At 56.2% G+C, this 21391-nt stretch overlaps 5 protein-coding genes across 5 annotated transcripts; 1 reads left to right on the plus strand and 4 right to left on the minus strand.

Moving 5' to 3' along the window:
- Window positions 1-2011: 2011 nt before the first annotated feature.
- On the plus strand, window positions 2012-4479 carry EsH8_IV_000949 (homeodomain family transcription factor STE12; the record flags this gene model as incomplete). The annotated part of the gene is made up of 4 exons (XM_083265839.1): window positions 2012-2135; window positions 2191-3844; window positions 3916-3999; window positions 4203-4479. 4 exons carry the CDS (start codon window positions 2012-2014, stop codon window positions 4477-4479), a joined length of 2139 nt encoding a protein of 712 aa, XP_083124734.1.
- Window positions 4480-5489: 1010 nt separating this feature from the next.
- EsH8_IV_000950 (uncharacterized protein) lies at window positions 5490-6924 on the minus strand (the record flags this gene model as incomplete). The annotated part of the gene is made up of 3 exons (XM_083265840.1): window positions 5490-6092; window positions 6174-6301; window positions 6438-6924. 3 exons carry the CDS (start codon window positions 6922-6924, stop codon window positions 5490-5492), a joined length of 1218 nt encoding a protein of 405 aa, XP_083124735.1.
- A 1057-nt stretch (window positions 6925-7981) lies between these two features.
- On the minus strand, window positions 7982-10290 carry EsH8_IV_000951 (coronin; the record flags this gene model as incomplete). Its single annotated transcript, XM_083265841.1, has 8 exons — window positions 7982-8812; window positions 8870-8984; window positions 9037-9073; window positions 9130-9551; window positions 9623-9769; window positions 9849-9991; window positions 10094-10182; window positions 10257-10290. The coding sequence occupies 8 exons, from the start codon at window positions 10288-10290 to the stop codon at window positions 7982-7984; spliced, it is 1818 nt and encodes a 605-aa protein (XP_083124736.1).
- An 897-nt stretch (window positions 10291-11187) lies between these two features.
- Window positions 11188-15947, minus strand: EsH8_IV_000952 (uncharacterized protein; the record flags this gene model as incomplete). Its single annotated transcript, XM_083265842.1, has 6 exons — window positions 11188-11652; window positions 11707-12440; window positions 12495-12846; window positions 12997-15645; window positions 15713-15859; window positions 15927-15947. The coding sequence occupies 6 exons, from the start codon at window positions 15945-15947 to the stop codon at window positions 11188-11190; spliced, it is 4368 nt and encodes a 1455-aa protein (XP_083124737.1).
- Window positions 15948-18067: 2120 nt separating this feature from the next.
- EsH8_IV_000953 (1-(5-phosphoribosyl)-5- ((5-phosphoribosylamino)methylideneamino)imidazole-4-carboxamide isomerase HIS6) lies at window positions 18068-18918 on the minus strand (the record flags this gene model as incomplete). The annotated part of the gene is made up of 2 exons (XM_083265843.1): window positions 18068-18354; window positions 18429-18918. The coding sequence occupies 2 exons, from the start codon at window positions 18916-18918 to the stop codon at window positions 18068-18070; spliced, it is 777 nt and encodes a 258-aa protein (XP_083124738.1).
- Between the last annotated feature and the right edge of the window lie 2473 nt (window positions 18919-21391).

Raw genomic sequence — 21391 nt, forward strand, 5'->3', positions numbered from 1 at the left:
ACACACTTTACTCTACCATGCAATAGTCAATCATCCACAACCTGGGCGGCCCCAATCCACTCACATCCACATCCACGCTCATTCTCATTCCCATTCCCATCCCACACGCGCTTCAGAGCCCTAAGCCTACTGGTTTTGAGCATGTCAAGTATCCGTAGTCTCTCTACATCCAGCAACTCGGGTTTCGTTTATTGCTCTTGATTATGCCCACCTGGGGCCGGGTTACGTACACTGCAATACCTATTACACTGCCATGTCATACACACAATGCCACACACAGTCTCTGGGAAAAAAAAGAAAAAAAAAAGAATGTCCACTTCAGAGCGTCGTTGTCGCCCGGACCTATTAGCCACATTCCCACCTGGTTCCCCCAACTCAACTTCCAGAGACAAAAGGCAAGGGAAAGACAAGCAGGCTCAAGGTACATTGGCCCTTTCCGCTTCTCCTCCCCTTCGCCTTCCCTTTCCCGCTAGACCCGCTGTCGTTGTCTCTCTCTTTCTCTCTGTGTGGCCCCGTGTGTATGTGTGCGTGTGTGTGTGTGTGTGTGTACACATGGTGTGTGTGTGTGTATGAGTGCCCCGTGTCGTGTGTATGTGCGCGCTGTGTGCCTTTCCTGTCTCTCGCCCTCATTCTCCTAGTCCACGTCTTAGGCCTTCCTAGTCCCGTCTCTCTCATCCTCCACAACCCATCCACTCTCATCCACCCACACCCCTGGTCCGCCCACCAACCACAATACCCACATCCGCACTCCAATCAGCCCCCCGGTCTAGGTCTCCATCCTACTCTCTCTTGTGTGCTAACCCACTTTCGCTCACTCTTGTCTTCCACTCACGCTATCATGCCTGACCTAACCTTGCATGGATTTGTGGGCGTGGCCCCTCTCCCAGTCTCCTTCCCGCCAGTCCAGTCCAGGTACCGCAGCAAGGTACCTGACCTGCTCTCTCCTGCTGCTCACCACTTTCACACACCCCTTCCTTTTTCCTTAAACACCTCCCCCCCGTCAGCTCTGCATCTCTCTCTACCTCTCGCTCCTCTCCCAACCCGCGGCCCAGTCAGTCAGTCTCTGTGCCCTGGCTCGCCCATCCGCTGCCGCCCTTTGGCTCACTCCCACGCCCACGCGCTGCGACCATACCTGAGTACTGCCGCTGCTCCTACTCCCACAAGCACCGCACCGCACCGCTTGACCTTGACCCGGGACCTCTCCTCTTCCTCCCTTTTCCACCCCGTCCAAAATCATTAAACCCCCAGACCATCCTCCCATTCCCGAACTCTCTTGATATCTCTTCTTACAAGACTCTTCTCTTCTTCCCATCTCTCTTTTTTATTCTCTCCACTTCCCTCCTCCTTCTTCCCCTTCTCCTCGTCGGAGCCGCACATACCTCCCACCCCCCGTTCTCTTTCCCATCTCATCAGGACTGACCACACCCCCGGAGGAAAATCATCCCTCCCATCGACACATCAGACATTACCTGTCGCACGCTGGTCCATCATCGCGAATCGATTCGCGCCAGTAAACCACAGCCCTGTCTAGTCGCCAACCAGTTCCTGCGGGTTCCTTCGTCGAGCTTTTCACTCTTCTTGTTTTACCATTGACGGACTTGTTCGTTTCCTTCGACGACCCTTAATTCACTCGATCCTGTGGTTCCACTCCGAAACCCAGAGCCGATATCAATCCATCAACTCGCAGCAGCACCTTGACGGTCATAAACTGCGTCGAACACCCATCATTCGCTTTAGGTCGAGTTTGGGTCGTGTTGGTCAACAGTGCCGAAAATAACTTATTTCCTCCGGGCTGGACTCGATTTACGTCTAAAAACACCAAAAAAGAACATCAACCCCATACGGGCCTCATCCACCAGGGCAGCGCCTTTTCATACACTATTGCGACTCTAGCATAAACACCTTCCTTATTGACTGTCATCGCCCCCGCGAACTTGTCGAGTCGAACAATCCGCGCGATCCCGCACTCGATCCGGTCAGACGCGACCGACACCCGTCGTCACCTTCCAAGATGTACTCACAACATGCCGCCGCGGGCATGGCCCCCCAAAAACCAGAGACCTTCATGCTGAGCACCGAGGCTCAGCAAGCATTGCCTCACGACGCCCAAGTCGCTCTGCAGCAGGTCGACAACCGTACGTGGCACGCGAAGGACTTTCTCTCGAGCCTTGCAGCTGACAATCTTCACAGTGAAATATTTCCTCATCTCTGCGCCTGTTGACTGGCAGCCCGACCAGTACATCCGCAGGTTCCTCCTCCCGACAGGCGAGTACGTCTCCTGCGTGCTGTGGAACAACCTCTTCCACATCTCCGGAACCGACATTGTCAGGTGTCTCTCCTTCAGATTCCAGGCCTTCGGCCGGCCAGTGAAGAACTCCAAGAAGTTCGAAGAGGGCATCTTCTCCGATCTGAGAAACCTGAAGTCGGGAACCGATGCGTCGCTTGAGGAGCCCAAGAGCCCCTTCCTCGACTTCCTCTACAAGAACAACTGCATTCGCACCCAGAAGAAGCAGAAGGTCTTCTACTGGTACAGCGTGCCGCACGACAGACTCTTCCTCGACGCCTTGGAGCGTGACCTGAAGCGAGAGAAGATGGGCCAGGAAGCCACCACTGTCGCCGTCAGCGAGCCCGCTCTGTCGTTCCAGTACGACTCGTCTCAGTCGCTCTATGAGCAGCTCACCAAGGCCCAACAGGCCAACTCGTCCTCCTTCAACGCCCAGCAGGTGTCCTTCTCCCAGTCCCAGTCCACATCTCCCATCATGAGGCCCATGGACAACATGCCACCCCCGCAAATGATCCCCCAATCGGTGGCCCCGATGGCGGATGGCATGGACTCCATGGTCCCGTACGGAGCGATGGGCATGCCCCAGCAGATGCCTCCCCAGCAGATGGTGAAGAGGGAGCCCGACTACAGCCGTGTTCAGTACAACCAGAACGGCGTGCCCATCACTCAGGGACACCAGAGGCACGCCTCGATGCCCGCCTACGGCCTCGAGTACTCTCCCGCCCCGTCCTTCGTGTCTTCTCAGTACGAGGACTACAGCAACAGAGGAATCTCATTCGAGCCCATCACCCCGCCTCAGCAGGCTCTGGGCATGGCCGCCGAGCCTGCCTACATCGCCAACGAGGAGACCGGCCTGTACACCGCCATCCCCGATCACATGGGCGGCAACGTCAACGGCCTGAACGGCATGATCCAGCTGCCTCCCTCGAACCTCGCCGGTCCTCAGTTCTCGAGGCCCTACGGCACAAACAACGTCTACTCCGTGATCGAGGGATCCCCGACATATAAGCAGAGGAGAAGACGTTCGTCCATCCCCCCCTCCATGTCGGCCATCGCCGCTGCCACAGCCCAGGCTCAGGCCCAGGCCGCCGCTCATCAGCAGCAGCACCAGCAGCAGCACCAACAGCACCACCACAGACCTTCGGATCTGCGGCGGTCGGTCTCTGCATCCGTCGGCCCCGTCGCTGAAGGCGACGAGTCTGCGGACAACTCCCCACCCGGCCTTGCATACAGCAGCTCCGCCATGTCCATGGTAAGCCAGCAGCACAAGGAGATGCTTGACCTGTCCCGTCACGGCACTCCGCTGTCCACTGTCGAAGGCAGCCCTGCACTCAACCCCATGTCCCTCCAGCAAGACTACTCCCACCTCACCAATGATGACATGTCCGGTGATGGCTCTATGAACGGCGCGCCACGGCCTGGTATGCAGGGACCCAACGGCGTCGTTCGCAGAGCCCGCTCCGCGACCGTCATGGAACTTGGACCCTACCCCCAAAAGTCCCACTCCTGCCCCATCCCCACGTGTGGCCGTCTCTTCAAGCGCCTTGAGCACCTCAAGCGGTAAGAACCAGATCTTATTTTCATTTGTCAACAACCAAAACGACCTGCCTGAAATCTGACCAAACCTCCAGACACGTGAGAACACATACACAAGAAAGACCCTACATCTGCCCTTATTGTAGCAAGGCATTCTCCAGATCAGACAACCTAGCACAGTATGCCCCAACTTTCCTTGATATCATTTCCTTTGTCATTTCCTTTGTCAAGAACGATGTAATGTGGAGCGAGACCCCAAGCGATGAGAACCAACGTCCAAACCGCCACGACACAACACCAACATCATCATCACCACGCCACCATCAACTTGGGGACAAGAGACCTGATAGAGCAACATGGACTGACTTTGATGTTTCCACAGGCACAAGCGTACTCATGATCGTGGCGAGAACGGCGAGGCCGCTCTCAACTTCTCCGGCGAGGAGGAGGAGGAGTACTCTGGCGAGGACCAGCTCGGTTCTCTCGAGGAGGCCTCGCCCAATTCCGAGAACGCCTACGTCACCGCTTCCCTCAACGGTGTCGCCAACGGCTCGACGCCGCCCACGTCAAATGGCATGGCGTCATTCAACAGCTTGCAGACGCTCAGCATGCCGATGACCATTAGCCAACCGGCGGTGAACGCAAGCGCCATTATGTGAGACGGCACCTTACGAGCTTAAGCTCTCATTACGACTGGAGTTACGTTTCCTTCGACACGGTGTTACTTAGAGAGGGCGGCATGGCTATGACAAAGGTTCGGAATGGGCCAGGGACTTGTTCATTTTTCATTCATCCAGGTATGGATTTCGGCACGCGTTAGCAACTGGACAATTGCTCCTTTGGCTCCCGGCGATTTTATTTCGGGGTTTTTCATTTTCATTTTCAGTTTCATGTGTTGAGCATCGAATCTGGCCGTTGGTTCCAGACATCGAAAAAGGAAATCCGCACACATAGAGAGAGAAACGTACCGAGAGACTGGGAAGATCTCAAAGTGCGTCTGTACCCACTGAAAAGGGGAGATTTTATGCATGAGCTCAGGGTCGAGATGCGAAGAAGAGAAACGACTCGCACATGTATATATAGTTTGTGTCTTTTCCTTTGTGCTGGAGGGGCTTGTTTGAGAAGAAGCAAACTTGCCAAATAGCCAGATGATACCAGGGAAGGAGGAGAGACTTGTTCAGCGACTCTGAAGAGTGCTGGACGGGGCATGTTAAAAAACACCAAGCCGACCGAGTCTTGAATGCAGATACATGTTGATCACACTCGATACTTTCTTCGTCCGAGCAGTGAAGTCAATTCCCACGTGTCGTGTTATATAATATATACGTAATGTGCTTGTCATTTGAACGTAGCGGTAGGATTTTGTCGGATTGGAAGTAGAATCCATGTGTATGCCCTAAGTTCTAATAGAATAGTATCCCCGTTTACAACAACCTATCCACATGTTCCAAAAAGTGAGGCCACTGCACTATGCATTGTAGAGTGCCCGTTTACACGGAGACCTTGAGCTTGAGCATGGATTTTTGTTGTTTCGAATTTTTGGGGGGAAAGAAGAACAAGGTAAGTAATGCGGCTGCCACCGCGAAGCATTGTTCTCGTAAAAGCAGTGACCTTTTTGAACTCCTTGTTGTGAGGGGATGGGTGATGCGTCCAGATCTCCCCCGTGGGTTTACCTTCTCCCGCGACCCCTACCACCACCACCACCACCACCACCACGTCCTCCGCGTCCACCACGCCCGCCTCTCCCGCCTCTCCCACCACCGCCGCTGCCCTCGATGCTCTGGATGTCCCTCTCGCTCAGCCTCAGCTCGGCGCCCCGCATCCTGCCGACGGCGGGCCCGTCCACGGCCCTCTCCGTCCGGGACCTCTTGGACTTCTTGGGCCCCTCGCGCTCGAGCACGATGCCGTTCTCCTTGGCCTGCTGCCTGCGCCTCGACTCCTTGTCGGCGGCGGCAGCGTTGATGCCCTTGCGGAACGCCATGGGCATCTTGTCCTGCTTGAAGATGGACGTGATGCCCGAGGCGCCGGCCGCGAGGTTCTGGGTGCGCAGGTCCGTCTGGCGCTGGCGGAGCTTGCCCTGGGCGAACGACTTCGAGGCGACGGTCGGGTTGGAGAAGGCGGTCACGGTGTGGCGCGAGAGGAGGTGCGACTCGGAGAGGAGGCGCTGCAGCGCGAGGTCGTTTGCGAGCATGGACTTGTCGTTCTCGTCGGCGGGGTCCTCGACCGCCGGGATTAACGGCTTGGGGTCGGTTTGGGAGGGGGGTCGGGAGGACTGTTTTGTTTTTTTCGGTTAGTTGGATTGTTGCTTCGGATGGTGCTGGAATATGGCCAAAGGAATGGGGGAGGAATTTACCATGAAGGCCTTGAGCTCCCGTTTGCTCATGCTCGCGACAGGTAGAGGTTTGGAATTTGTGTGGTCCACGACTTCGATTACGGGGTTCTCCTCAACGTCGTCTTCTTCATCGTCGTCCAAGTCGTCTTCTGTAAAGGGGGCACCCGTCAGTAAACGTTCTCTCTCTCTCGGCCATGTATCAATTCCAGGAGCTCCTGGGCCTCTGGGTCCCTTCGCTGGGTCGGCCCAGAGTCGATATAGAAAGCCAAAAGAGGTCAGACTCACCATCCTCGCCAGAGAGCCCGCTCCACTCCTCTCCCTCCTCCTCGCCGTCGGCCCCCTCATCCTCGAAGACGTCTTCGTCTCCGTCCTGCGCTTCGTCGTCGCTCTCATCGGCGTCCTCGGCCTCGGCCCGGGCCTTTTCGGCCTGGGCCCTCTTCCGCTTGCGCTCCGACAGGGGCTTGAACTGCGCCTCGAAATGACGTCTGAAGATCTCTTGCGCGTCCAGCATGGATTCGTCCTCTCTCTCTTCTTCCTCCTCGTCGCTATCGCCGGCCTCTGCGGCCTTTGCTTTCGCTTCCGTCTTCTTCGTCTTCTTCGCGCTGGCAGGCTTCATGGCCGTGGCCTCCAGGCTCTTCTTCTTCTTCAGCGTCGGTGTGGTTGCCGTCTTCTTCGCGGACGCCGGGCTTGTCGTCGTGCTCTTGCCGGCCCTGGATGCAGAGGCGGTGGCGGAGGAGGAGGGCGCCTTGCGCTTCCCGAGTACAGAAGCCATTGCTTTTTTTCTTTTCCTCTTCCTGCACAGACGCAGCTGCTCTTTTTCTCCTTTCCCTTATTTTATTTTCCTTCTCTCTTCCAGGGTTGTAATTGGCCAAATATCGTAGACGAGACGCGGGAGGGTTCGGTGCTGCGATCCGTGAGGGAAGTCGGGTTCGCTCAAGAAGGCCGGTTGTGTGGAAACGAAACCACTGCAAAATTGCGGATTGCAAAAAGAGCTGCAGCCATCGTTGGCGCGCCCGCCGCGGCGCTGGTGCATCCAGAAAATTTCAGCGGGTCCCGACGTCGTCTTCCTGTCAGCCTCGTCAAGCCAGTGGCTGAAGGATGCGACCTGAGTGGTTGGAACATTGAGTGCAGTAATGGTGGTGGTGGGGCCACTGAGGTAGGGGGGTCAATGCTCCTCTCAGCCTTGGTGGGATACTTCCTCCCCTTCCCCTCCAAACCATCACCGTTAGACCAGTCAAACCCCGATCCTTGGAGCGTCCAAGCTATCTCTCTCCACACCACCTAGAGTTCACCTCGCACGCTCAACATAGGATGAAAGAAGACACGCACGCACGCACGCGCACACCCCCAGAAACCACCAAAGACATGGACAAACTTCCTGGATATGACAAGCCTTGCGACGCAAGCTACCTTTGATCATTCCTATCAAGAATAGCTTACGTCCGATTGACTGGATGAAACAAACGACTATTACAGACGAGATATACTGAGGTTCGGGATGGGTCCCAACTACTTGTGAATGAACAAACCGCGCCTAACCTCGTATACGTATGTCCCATGCGCCGTGCTGTACCGTTTGTGGCACGCGCGCCATGCACTCGAGTCTGTTAGCTCGCCCTCACTCATCAAGAAGAGAACTGAAGAGAAGATTAACACAAAACACCAAACTAACACTGCTTGTGACAAACACTGCTTGCTATCCATCCCAATAAACCCCGTTTTTATCACATCTTTCCAACCACCCGACACACCTGTCACTCACCCCCTCCCCTCTCCTTTGTTCGCCACAACAACTGGTACAACAACCGGCACGTTCAAAGTAGAACCCCTTAGGACCGCGCGGCTTCAAGCTCCAGCTCCAACTGTCTGATCCTCTCGCTCTGATCCTGAGAGCCACCGGCGTTCACCTTGCGCTTCAGCCCCTCCACTTCGCCTGACAGCTGGCTAATCTTGTCGTTCTGCTTGCTGATGAGCTTGGTCTGCTGCTCCAGCATCTGTCTGATCTGATCAAGCGAGGACTCGATGTGTGTCGAGGATGCGGGCGAGTTGGCAGAGGCGGGCTTGACGGGAGACTGTTGGGCGGTAGGCGACTTGACTTGAGCGGGAGATGCGGCCTTGATGGGGGAAGGAATCCTGACGGGCTCCACGCGAGCAGGGGCGGGTGCTGCAGCAGGAACTGCGGCGCGCTGGGCTGGTCTCTGCACCTCCTCGAAGCTAGAGTTGTCGTCCTCATCTTCCGGCTCAGCCGGCTCGTCATCCTTGTACCTGGACGCCATGTTGGAGATGGAGGCATGCTGATCCTTCATCGAGGGCGGAGGCGAGCGAGCCACCGGCGTGGGCTCCGGTGCGGGCGCGGGCGTAGGCTTCGGTGCGGGTTTGGCAGCTGGCGGCGGTGCTGAGGCGATCGTCGGGGACTTGTATTCGGCGGGCACTTCCTTCGGGGCGGTGCCTTCGTACACACTCTCCAGGTCGATCTTGACAGGGATGCCGTCCTTGCCTTCGAGCCATTCCTTGGCGCTGACGGCAGGCTTGAGACCAGTGGCAGGGGGGAAGATGTCGGACTGGAAGGTTTCGGCTCTGCGGGGGACGGTAAAAGAGATGGGCTCAATGTAAGAATCGTTGACCGTCTTGTAGGCTCTCATGACTTCGTTTTCGTGCACCTTAACAATGTCAGATACTTGGTACGCCACGTTGTGCATTTCTCTATTTTGACTTACGTTGATGCCACGTCGGGGAACAAAAGCAATGCCTCTTTGGGGCTCGGCGGACTTGTACTCGCTCAAGTATTCAAACTTGTCGTTCTCGTACTCGTAGTATCGAATGTTGCCGTCACTGCACGGGCTGTTAGCGTGGGTGCTTTGCAAAGTGATGTTGGTCTACTCACCCCTTTCCAGCAAGATACAGACAGTTGGATCCATCATCTGTCCACACGGTTAGCATTAGGCTCGTCATCACCGCTCACGCCACCAAAACTGACCCCAGAAGGGCATGATTACGCCCGAGATCGAGTCCAGCATGCTGAACCCTCCAATGGGTTCGTTGCGGCCAGGTTCCCACAGCGCAAGCTGACGCTCGCTCATCTTCGAGAAGCCTGCCGTAGCGAAACGGTTGTGCTCGCCCAACCACACGGCCCTGCTGTTCTTGGCGCCGGGGTGGCCGGGGGCCTCGTGGACGGGTCTCTCGGCGCGCACATCCCAAACGCGGATCTTCTTGTCGCGAGACGTTGTCACCAGCATGGAACCGCTGGCGTTCCACGAAAGGCTCTGCACGATGTCGTTGTGCTTCAGGGTTTGGGTGGGGGAGCCGGTGCCAATATCCCAGAGCTTGATTGTAAAGTCGCCGGATGCGGACGCGAGAATGTTCTCGGCAGCGGGGTTGAATTGGACCTGACCGACCTTTCTATTATGTTGTCTGTCAGCATTGTGATCGGACGCTCGAGAGACGAGAAGTGTAGGGTGGCGGCAACGCACCTCGAGTGGCCGGTGAGCTTGCCGACAGGGGAGACGTCGGCGGGCTCCTCGGCATCAGTGTAGAGAGTAAAGTTCTCAGGAACCTGCCAGATAAAAACCTTTCCATCCTCGGAACCGGACGCGATGATGCGGTCGTTAAAGGGGTTCCTAGCATGGGGTCGTCAGCATGTGTCGCGTGCGCAGATCGTGGGTAAAGGGGGGCTCGCGGTCGTGGGGATTGGCGTACCAGTCGGTGTCCAGAACGGTGGCGGTATGGCCTCGAAACAGCGGGATCTGGTCAGGAAGCTTTCCCTTCTCGCCGAGGGGGATGACGGCGAAAGCACCGCCGCCTCCAGCTTCCCAATTGACCGAGAGGTATTCGGGGTTGGCCTAGGAGTGAGTTTCTGGTCAGCTCTCTGCGTTGCCCCCGTACGGACCTGCTGATGGACTCTGGGCAAGAGGGGGAGAGAAAAAAGTAACAGAGCCCCGTACCTTCACCAAGTTGGTATCCCAAGCATTTCGGCTAATGTGAATGTTGTCGTAGCAGAACTCCTTTCGGGTCGGCTTGCCAAAGACGTGTCCTGGATGAGAGGGAGTCGGGCGTCAGCAGTCAGCTCTTCCCAGCGCAACGCGGCGGCATGCGACATAGACCCACGATATTTCGACGCTCGCACAAAGCGGCCCGCCATAGGGAATGGTGAATTATGTTCGAGACCCGGGTGGCGGGAAAAGGAAGGGGGAGGGGAGGCAAAGGTGCAGACGATATGCAATGCTGTGTAGGAAAAAGCGACGCAACCTGCGACTTTCTTGATCCAAAAGGGGAGGATTCGGTGTAATAGCTGAGAGCTGTTGTCGGCGGGCTCCAGAATAACGAACTAGTGGAAAGACGAGGTGGTGCTGCCGCTGCCGCCAGCGCCAATAGCACCTCAGGTACTGCAGTTGCTGCGATGGGTACGTACCCACCTAGAAATATTGTACAGCTGTACCCGCCCGTAGTGTACATGACAGATGGATACCTTGGTGAAACTCCCCCGGTCAGCTGCGCCCCGTGGCTCCTCCATGATTGTAGAATTAGGATGGAGCAAGGGTCCAGCCAAGTTTATGCACATCACGACGCACGTGATGCATGCGTTGCCTCATCGGCGAAGCCGCAAAACCACACTGTCGTCACACATCATTGACCACACCCGGGATAACGATAAAAACCTCCCATTTTAGTACAACATGATACGTACAGCCAACGGGGCAACCCGACTCCAAGAACAATGCTCAGAGACCGAGTGCGAATCTAAAAAAATAAAAAAGGAAAGGAAAAAAATCCTGGCTTTCGCAATCTCCGAAACGTCCTCCATCGCCATCCAAACCATGCCCAAACGCCGTCCGTCCTGCCCAGCCAAATTATTAGATATCGAGGCAACGGCGCGTACAACTGACACAAGCCATTCCAAGAGCAGACAAAGACGCATGATCTTCCGATCGCGAACTCCAGGTCCAAGAGAATCATAGATCATGCCGTGTCTCCCGTTTCTTCGTGTCCCCTTATTCGTGCCGGTCATGCCAAATCATGAAGAAAAGAAGGGGGGTATTTAGTTGAATGTGCTCTTCGTCCGTGAGTGCACTCGCCGGCCTTCCGCCCGGCGTCGCAGCGCCTCCTCCCTCTTGAGAACGAGGTCGCACCACTTGCCCGATTTACGAGACCCGCTGCCGTCATCATCAAGGCCGTTGTCGCCGCGGCCAACGAGGTCAGTGAGGGCTTGCATCCAGCCTTCCTTGTCCTCCGCGGTGTCGGCGTAGAAGTCAATGGTCTCGCCGTTGTTGAAGCGGATGCGGAAGCCCTCCTCAACGAACATGTAGCCTTCTTCCTCTTCGGCAAAGCCAGACCGCCGGCGTCTACCGCCCTTGCCGGTAATCTCCTTCTCAGTGAGAGCACGGCGGTCGTCAATCAGCCGCTTGGCATTGGCCAGGTTGATGGTGGCACGAGGTTGACGAGTGGCCTCGTGGTAGGCAGTAAGCTTGGTGCCGACAAGCTTGAAGTATCGTCGACGCCAGTACTGGAATGGAATTAGCACGCGGTTAAGACTGAAAAACGACGGACGGCAACTTACTGGGCAATCGCCTCCTTGCTGGCTCAAGTGACCCTCCCAGTTCTTGGCAAGGCGCTCCTCGGCAGCCTTGATTTCCCTGATGCAAGAGTTCATGCTCTTAGGCATGTCATCCTCGGTGGATCCCTTGGGACGGGGAACGAAAAGCAACTGGAGCTCCAGCTTTCCAATCTTGTACGGAGCACGGCGGACAACGGCGGTGCTACCGCGCTTGCTCTTGACGCTAGAGGCAAAGGCCGCCTCTTCGGTGGCCCACTCGTTAAAGCATGCCACGTCTACAACATAAGGGCGACCGTAGCATCGCGACTCGTGCTCCTTGAGGCACACGTAAGAGCGGGCGAAGCTGCCGTCCTCGGCCGCGAGAGGGGACAACAGATCCCAGGCAGTGGGGGCGACCTTCATCTGTCTCGCCTGTGCCTCTTTCTGCTGCTGCGCGGCCAGGCGTTCCTCCTCTTCGCGCTGGCGCATCTCCATCTCCTTGCGCTTCTTGGGTGACGCGAACACCCTGCTAAAGGTAGACGTCTTGGGCTTGACAGCCTTGGTGGGAGACTGTATGACAACCTTCTTCGGCAGAGGCTTCTCCAGCTTGACGTTGAGAGTGAGCTGGAACTCCAGATCGTTGGGCACCACAAGCTCGAACTCCTGGCCGACGGGAGCGTTGCGGGCAAGCTCCAGCCAGGCAGTCGTGACACAGTGAACACCGTTGTCGAGAGTCAGACTGAACCAGGTTCGCTCATCTAAAAACAGCACTGTTAGTTTATGTGGAGAATCGGGCAGGGAGAAAAACGTACTTCGGGGAATGGGGAGGTCGAGATCCTTGACTCCGAGCACCTTGACGAAGAGACGGCCTCGCTCGCCACTCTCCTCGGTTGCGAGCTCAGGGTTCAAGTCCTCCTCTGCCAACGGGTTGAGAGTCTGGGCGTTGCTCTCCTGGCCCGGCAACGGTGGAACGGGACCGCTCGTGTTCGGTCGACGTCTGATGCTCTTCTGCCTGGGCCTACCGTTCCAAGGCTCGACGGTCCACGACTGGGGGCGATCCGTCTTGATGGGGGAGTTGCCTGCTGACCGAGTCTTCCACATATCGGAAGATTCCTTGTCACTTGCCGTGACAACCTTGGTGTTCTGACGCATGAGGTAGCCGCGCTGGATTCGAGATGAAATGTTAGCATTCTGTGACTTCGCCTCTGCTGCTGAAATGATCTCGCTCGTGGGTACAGCCGGCTTAGACGCTTGTCTGCCGGAGCTGCCACTTGCAATTCGGGAAGGTTCAAGGATTTGTTGGGAAAAAGCAACCTTTTGTGCCTCGATAACCCGATCGAAGTCTTGATCGAGACTCAGGCCAAAGTCAAGATCCAATGTCAGGCTGCGCTTCTTGAAGCTGGGATGGCGGCGCCCCATGAAGTCTTCATCGGGGATGTCGGGTTCACCCTGCAGGTCCCTCGAGAGCCTGTTGCGGTGGCGCTCGGGGATAGGGGGGATGGTAGGCACCTCGCGACTAACTTGGCGCCGGGCTTCCCTCATAGCAACAATGTCAGAGGGTGTGTTGGATGGCCTGGTCTTCAACTTAGACCCGGATGCCTTGATTGTTGCCTGGCGCTCGGGGATAGCAGGCGACTCGATGGGTTCGTCGAAGATTTCCGACTCTGAATCCGAAGCCATCGGACGGTGAATAACGGACTCGGGCGTACCGGGCTCGTCGTCATATTCATCCTCCGGGTCTCCCCAACCAGAACCGTCGTAGTCAGGCACCGGGAGGTGCTTGGGAGTTGAGGGTCTCTGCGCCTGGGCTTGGATGTCTGTCATCTTGGGAGGCGGTTCGAGGTCTTCCAGGTCTTCCACAGCAGGCTCTGGAGGCGGCGGTAGCATGAACGACTGCAGGCCCCTGGAGAACTCGTTGCCCGCGCTCTCTTCATGCATTTCCGGAAGACTAGGCTTGCGGTCGACTGGGACTTCGGCCGGGGCATCCACTTGCGCCTCTGGCTCAGGCTCATCTTCGGCCTGAGGTTCGGCTTGTTGCTCAATCTCAGGCTCAACCTGAGACTCGACGACCGGAGCAGCTTCAGGCGTCGACTCCCTGACCGGGACATCAGCCAGAGCGTCGGGAAGATGGTCGGACGCGTTGCCAGCCTTGTCAGACTTGAGCTCCAAAGGCCTTATCTCTGAAGCCATGTCGAATGACTGGAAAGCCTGCTGAGGGCTGGCGGCACGAGGGGTCAGGATGTCCTCGTCGACTTGTGTGACCTCCGGCACCCGCGCCGGTCCGTCAGAGTAATGGCTGGCAGAGTCGGTGTCATTTTCGTCCAAGTCAGACCGGGCGTAGAAGTCCGTGATGGATTCAGTCTCGGCGTCGGAGGGCTCATCGCGATGAATGATCACACTACCTTCATCACTGAATTCGGAGACATCATCCAGGATTGAATCCTCCGTCGAAGGAATGGGAACGTCAGGGTCGAGAGGCAAGGGGAGACGACGCTCGGGGCTCGAGCTAAGCGCAGGCGAGGAAAAGTAGTCGCCTCCCTGCTCCCCGGCACCGCCGTTGACGCGGCGCATGATAGACTCGCGAGAAATGCGGGAAGGCAGCTCGTAGTCTTCAAGAGCAGAGATGTCACCGATGGTGTCATCGCCCTCATCGCCTTCGGCAGAAAGCATGCTCTCATCAGCCGTCTCAGTGTCGGACGCAGGGCTCTGGATTCTATCACGCTGGGCACCCCGGCGAAGGCGGCGCTCTCTCTGCTGCTCGTTGGCGGACTTGTGATCGTCGGAAAGCATCATAAGCTTCAATCTCTCTTCCAGCGTCATCTTGCCATTGCCAATGCTCTGGATCTCCGACTTGCTCGTGGCAGCTGGCGGGGGCGAAGGCAGGGTGCGATGAGCGCCCAGCATTCTCTCCGCAGTTGCAGACAGGCCAGGCGAGGAGTGGGAGTCCCTGCGGGTGGGCGAGCCCATGCCAGGTAGAGGAGGCAAGGGGCGATGATCCGAGGTAGAGGAGTCGGACCGTACATGCTCGGCCCGAACGAGGTGGGGAGGCTGGGCGTCCGGCATGGGACTGCCTTCGAATGGATCCTCCATACGCTCGGCGGACTGTCTCCAGTCATCGGGGCCAACGACGGGCGTCTTGTCTGTGTCCTCTAGCGACGCATCAAAGCTGTCGCCCTCGATATCGTGATCGCCAAAGTGGTAGTGCGCGTCGTCGTCATCGTCATCGTCGTCCATGGACTCGAAGCTGCCCTCGCGGGAGTTGGAGCCGATGGACGAGATGTCGGGCGTGGCCATCTCGTACTCGTTGATTTGAGGAGGGGCCGCATCGAAGGTGACGCTCTTGGCGTGCCGATGCAACGACTTGCCGGAAGGAAGCTCGCGGTCATCGAATGAGGTGTCGGCCGACCAGGTGCCGGTTTCGGGATCGAAGCTGCTCTTGAAATTGCTTCTGGAGAGCGACGACTTGATCGGAGATCCTTGGTCCTTGCCCGGACTGCGCGGCGGGTTGGATGGGTTGGCCTGCATCGGGGTGGAAGGCTTGGTCGGGCTCGTTGACGGGCTGTAGATGGGGATGTTGGACTTGCTGTTGTTGCGCTGGTGACCGAAACCTCTGCTCAAAGAGTCAGAGGACCGGAGGCCATTGATGATGGTCGTCGTTCCGTCATACGAACTCCCCTGGTGCTTGGCGAGAGGCCGTTCGACTTGTGCTACTCTGGCGGGGTCGTATTCCTGCTTCTGCTCGAGGGCGAGGATGTTGCTATTCTTGACACGCGAGGCCCTCTGGAGGCGTTCGATGGATGTGCGACGAGTCGGTGAAGGCGAGCCGTGACGTCCACCGTACAGATTGCTGGGCTCGGTGCTGATGGAGTCCAGGTTGCGCTTCTGCCAGAAGAGCCTAGGCGACGTAGTGGTCTCTAGTGGGGACGACTGGAATGGGGAGGAGTCGGTGTTCAGAGTCATCTTCTACACGACGGTTGTTAGATTGGCAGCTGGTCGGGACCGGGGCCTGTCTCAGACACGGTCTACTTACCTTGGATGGCTGCTTCCAACTGGGCGAGTTCCTTCTGTGGTCTGAAGGGGAGAGTTCTGAAAGAGGGCGAGGGATGCCGGTGGATGCCTTGGCGGGAGTGGGAGATCCCGGGGTGCTGCTGCCTTTGGAGATGCGCAAAGGGTGCACCTGAGGAGGGCGGGTGTTAGTTGGGGAGGGCCGGCGAGGTCAGGCAGCGACGTGGGCGACTACTTACAGGTTCCTCAGAAGATGCCATTGTGGATGAAGTCTTGGTGGATGCGCAAGCGCATTGGGAGGGGCCAGTCGTAGCAGATGATATTGGCGATCAATGCTCAAAAGGAAATGCGATGTTGAGCAGACTTTGCTGCGGTACTTTTTGGGGATAACTGTCGCAAAAAATTCGGAGCAGGTGCGCAAGACACACAAAGGGGAAAACGCGGCGAGGGTCTACTAGAATGAACGTTTGACTTTTTGTCGTCTTTCGGGCGGTGCTGTCAGATGCCGTTTCTGGTCATAATCGAAGAAGTCGAGTGGGAGACTGGAATGGGCAGAACGGAGATTGCTTTGGAAGGGGGAGGGGGGTCGCAAAACAACAGCAGCACAAAAAAAAATCGAAAGGCGATGCCGCCAAAGTGCAGCAACAATAACTGGTAGCGTTCCTGACGACGGGAAGTGGTGAGAACAACAAGAGGGTGAACAGGTCGTGTTATGATGCTTGGTGTGGTCGAGTGTTGTTTAAGGGCGGCTGGCGGTATGAGTTGACGTTGAGGCGGGGCGACATTGATTGGTGCGCGGGACGGGAGAAGTAAACAAACAAGGAAGGCAGCTCTTTGTCGGCGGCGTTGCTCCTAGCGACCCTTTGTTTAGTGTGTTTTTCTGTGTCCTTCCGACTGGCCGTACAGGGAGTTTGGACGAGGGGTTGGCAGCTTACGGGGGGGGAGAGGGGGAGGGCCACCAACGACCGGGGTGGCATTGGGCGGGTTTCTGCTGCACGTGCCCACTCTTTCTGTTACGGTGCTCAGCGGTTCAGACGACTTAGCGAGCGAGTAATGGCCCATTCTGTGCCCCCAATGCCGACGACGAGCCACTAGAATCAGCCGCCTGGCATAACTACTGCAGCGCCTGCAGGGAGAGAAAGCAACCAAAAGCAAGCATCCGAGGCGCGAGACCAGGGACGGGGCACAAGAAAAGGTGTAGTTATCAACAACAACCTGATTTTGGTGCCAGGCTCCCCTCATCGTTGTTGTTGTTGAACCGTCGCAATTCGCCGGGCCAACAGGAGCTGAGAACATGGGTAGTTGCAGCCAAACGTCAAGTCATCGTGATCATTACGGAGTCTCCAAGGGAGCTTAGGCTCCTGACCCATGACACTTGCTTCCCGCATGTCGTGCTTCTCTCCATCGCATCGTATCGCATCTCATCGCATGAGAATGGGGTTGGTGGGCTCCTGCAAATGGAGCTGGTTCTTGCTTTTAGACACATATCCCCCCCCTTCCAGTCTATGCCCACCAGGGTACGCGTTGTCAACACATCTATCTCTCCGGGACACGAGCCTCGTCGTCTTCTGGTACCCTCCGGCCCGGTCTGGGCTGGGCTCGGATTCATGCTGACCGGGCTATCAATGTCCATGCAACTCAACGGTGTAACCTCGTCCCTTTGCATTGTCCCAGGCCAGGCACTCCTTCATCGTTGACTTTCTCTCTCAGCGTCTGTCTCTCACCCTCACTCCCACCCTCACTCTCAGCTGTCCAGTACTCGTCCCGATTCGATACACCCGAGTCAACTTTCACATGTATAAAGTGCCGTACCGTCCCCGCCGCAACTGATCGTCCGGGCTTTGTTCCCAAAAGCTGTGCCATCCTGTCCCCGCCCCCGCCGGCGCAAAGCCATTTTCAAAAGTCGACATGTGCCGCAATCGACTTTCTGTTGGTGGTCCTGTCAAGTCGTGTGCGGTGCCCAAAGTTCCAGCCAGGAGCCGGGAGCCAGGAGCACCGGCTGGCCCCCCATCCCTCCTCTTCAGCCCCAAGAGAGGAGGAAGAGGGGCAAAACATGTCCGATCCGACGCACATCATCGTGCAGGGCATCCAACATGTACGTAAGTATATTTTCTCCCAGTCCGGGTCGTATCGGCACCGGCACCGGCACCAAGAAAGAGAGGGGACGTTGGGGCTTAGATCGACATCGTGTGTTTTACAATCAATGGGGAGGTTTTTTTTCTTTCTCTTTGTTTCTTTCATCGACATCTCTAGCGTGCGCCCCCGTTGCTCGATGCATTGGCTGAAACAATGTCGCAGCCAGCCTAGTCGCACGGCCGCCGCCTGCCATCTCAATCCAACGTGGGCCAGTTTCTTAGTTGAGATGACTGCTGCAGCTTTCTTACTGTTGGGCTCTATTCCACTCAACGCACTCCTCCAGCTTGACACCGTTGCCACCGAAACAGTCCAGTGCGCTGCCAATCGTCAGGTCCACTTTGCCCCTGCTAAGTCGCTTCACCATGTCCAGGTCCTCCAGGTTTCTACCGCCGCCGGCGTAGGTGACGGGGAGGCTGCACCACTCAGCCAGCCTCTGCACCAGCTTCTCGTCGACGCCCTTCTGCAGACCCTCGTTGTCCGCGGCGTGGATGAGGAACTCTGAGCAGTAGGGTTCCAACTGCTTGATCGACTCTGATCACGTCAATCCTTCAGTCAGCCTGCCACCAGGCACAGTCCCGTTTTAGAATGGCGTCGTTGGAACGAACCTTGATTGACTTCCATGTCCGTGATGGTCTGCCATTTGTTCATGGCCACGAACCAGCTGTCATCCCCGCGGCGCCGACAGCTCAGATCGATGACGAGCTTGTTCTTGTCGCCCCCCAGGGCCTGGAGGACCGCGTCCAGCCGTTCCTGGCTGAAGCGTCCGTCGGGAAAAAGGTACGAGGTGATGATGACCTTTTCCGCGCCGGCGTCAATCCACTCCTTTGCGTTCTTTTCGTTGATGCCTCCCCCGACTTGCAGTCCGCCCGGCCACGCCTTGAGCGACTCCTTGGCCGCTTCGGTGTTGCCGGGCCCCAGCATGATTACATGGGCCCCGGTGAGGTCATTGTCCCTGTACAGCCGCGCAAAGTGCGCCGGGGGGTGCGTCGACACGAAGTTGGTCTTGAGCTCCGATGTTGTGCTGTCGAGCGTGCCGCCGACAATCTGCTTCACCTGCCCTGCGTGCAGGTCTATGCACGGTCGAAAACGGGTCATCTTGTGTTGTGTTGGTGTTCTGTTGATTGAAGAAGTTATCTCGCTTGCCATCCACGGATGCGTCAAAGCTGCTTGCCCACTGAACCCCTCATGTTCAATTTTGTGTGGATGGTGGGGTTCGCCCCGGTACCGGCTTAACTTTCCAGTCGTTAGTTCCAGGCCGCTACTCGTCTTACTCCCTCTTCCAGTTCATCAAAACTTGAGTGTGTAACTCATTATATGCCTCTAGACTTCTAGATTCCATTTCAACGTACACTCATGTCAGAAACACAATTGGGCGTGGCTCAGGTTCGACAATGCACTTTGAAGCTGTTATGTGAGTACGGGCGGTAGTGTGACGATCGGTAGCCATTGCAAAACACAGCACGATGGACGTCACCCGACCCAATTATACAAGGCATCCGGTCAGAATCAATGGGAAATGACTTGCAAAACCGGTCCTGCGCCAATGTTGGATTTAAGAAAAGTGGAAGAGAGAGAGCTGGTGCAAGGCAGCGACCGTCAACAGATTCCTGCCTGCCAGTACGCAGTGCTGTAGTATTAGTACCACAAATTTTCGCCACTAAACAACAAATCCGGCTGTGTGTTCTAGTGGATTATGATTTCTCGTTCACAAGTTGTGTTCTTGATCCCGAGAAGGTCGCAGGTTCGAGCCCTGCCACGGTCATAGCTCATCGCATATTTTTGCTGTTTTTACTACTTTGCGTAATCCTTGTTGGCGGTGGGGATGTCTGTCTGTTTTGAACTAGTAACAGTCTCCTGGCGGGGTTCACGGCGCTTGCACCCTTCCCGTTGGCAAGCGAGCACGGCTTGTGTTTTGAGGTAGAGGGTGTCTGGTCAAATTCGGGCTCTGTCGGTTGCCTCTTTCTCCACGAGTCCAACCTCCTTGCTCGGGTATGATGTTCTTCGAGAACGTTGAGGAAGTTTTATGGTTGCCAGGACATAGACATATAACGTGAGCGAACCGGCGTTCAGATACCTAGGATGGGTTCCTGAATAAAAGTCGTGGTGACGGAGGAAATACGACAGATAGTTTACATTATATTTTCGAGTAGCATCGCCATATTTTATGTCAGAATGGAGTGCCGAGTATGCCGGTTAACAAACCTCCTATCCTCGAAAAAGGCATATGGTCGGACCACTTTCATCTACATCGCCGTCCTTCTCGGAGGAGGGCGCCCCTCCTGCGTTCATAGTAACATGCTCCTGTAGAAGAGACAGTCTCCCCTCGGCGATGAAAACCACTGGCGGTGGCAGCCCTGATGCCCCATCTTTTCTGCCAACCGTCGCACTGGTCGCCGGCATCTTTAGGGTAAGCTCGTTGCGAGGAGGACTCTCTCTCTTTGGTCCTATGCTCCAATTCGTTGCATCAAACGGCAATAAACTTTTATTCGAGTCAAGACCGCCGGATCCATGCAAGTGAGAGGGTTGGTAGGGTACAAACTGTTATTGGGAACGTTATTGATGACACGCAGACCCCTAACTGTGACCTGATGCACGGGTTTCCCACTACTTATTGTTCTAAGTGAGGCTGTATTAGACGCAACTTGGTTATTTATGTGATCCACGTAAGAAATAAAAACTGCCTTGGAGAAACGAACTTGCCACACCTCTCCATTCATGTGCTAGCCCCTTTTCAGAGATCGTGAATTGGGCGGTGGCCACTGTGCTCGGTCAACCACCTGAGTCGCGACAATACAGCAAATCACAGTCAATATCAATGATGCGCTCCGGGAGATGATCTTTCGGGCGGGTTTAGCCACCATAGTCACTTGGGAGCCGTTGCAAAGGCGGAAGAGGCTTCGCCGGACAGCACAGGGATCTGGTCATCTAACCACTCTAGCTCCAACCCGGCCATGGAAAACCCTCTGAACAGTTCGGGTTTATTCTGTTCAGCACATTAGTCTTGACGAACGAGCTCGAAAGGGATTAATGCTTCCATTTATCTCAGAGACAGGTCAGTTGGTGTTATCTCCAGACAAGGTATTTGTGAACCACCAATATCTGTGATAGCGCCAAATCCGGTTTGTACAACTATCCTACCCTTCCGCATGTTGGTGAGGGCACTCTTACTGGATTCTTATTGTCTATGCAGTAGACTGTTCCCAGTTCAATACCAGTTTTCAATCCCGAAGAGAATGACACACGGTTTTCTAGCATTTCGTTCATCAATACAGGTGGAACAGACTCGACCTGGTGTTTCTGCCCATTGGGGGCGTTGTCTTGATGGAGCTGTTTCACTTCTACTCATCTTCATTATCTCCGCAACGTTGCTTACACCCATTTATTTCTTGTATTCGCCGCCAATGTTGACTTGAGCGTCTTCGTAATTGTACGGCGCAAACCTCCGTGGTCTGGCAGCACGAGCTTCGACGGGACCAGGGACGGCGGGTTTCTTGCCCAGTGCCCTCCTTCCGGTAGATCCTTCTGGGTGGTCATGCCCTGGTTTCGAATGTCAGTATTGAATAAAAAG

The sequence above is a fragment of the Colletotrichum jinshuiense genome, chromosome 4 (genome assembly GCF_051148585.1).
Source record: "Colletotrichum jinshuiense chromosome 4, complete sequence".
Lineage (NCBI taxonomy): Eukaryota > Fungi > Ascomycota > Sordariomycetes > Glomerellales > Glomerellaceae > Colletotrichum > Colletotrichum jinshuiense.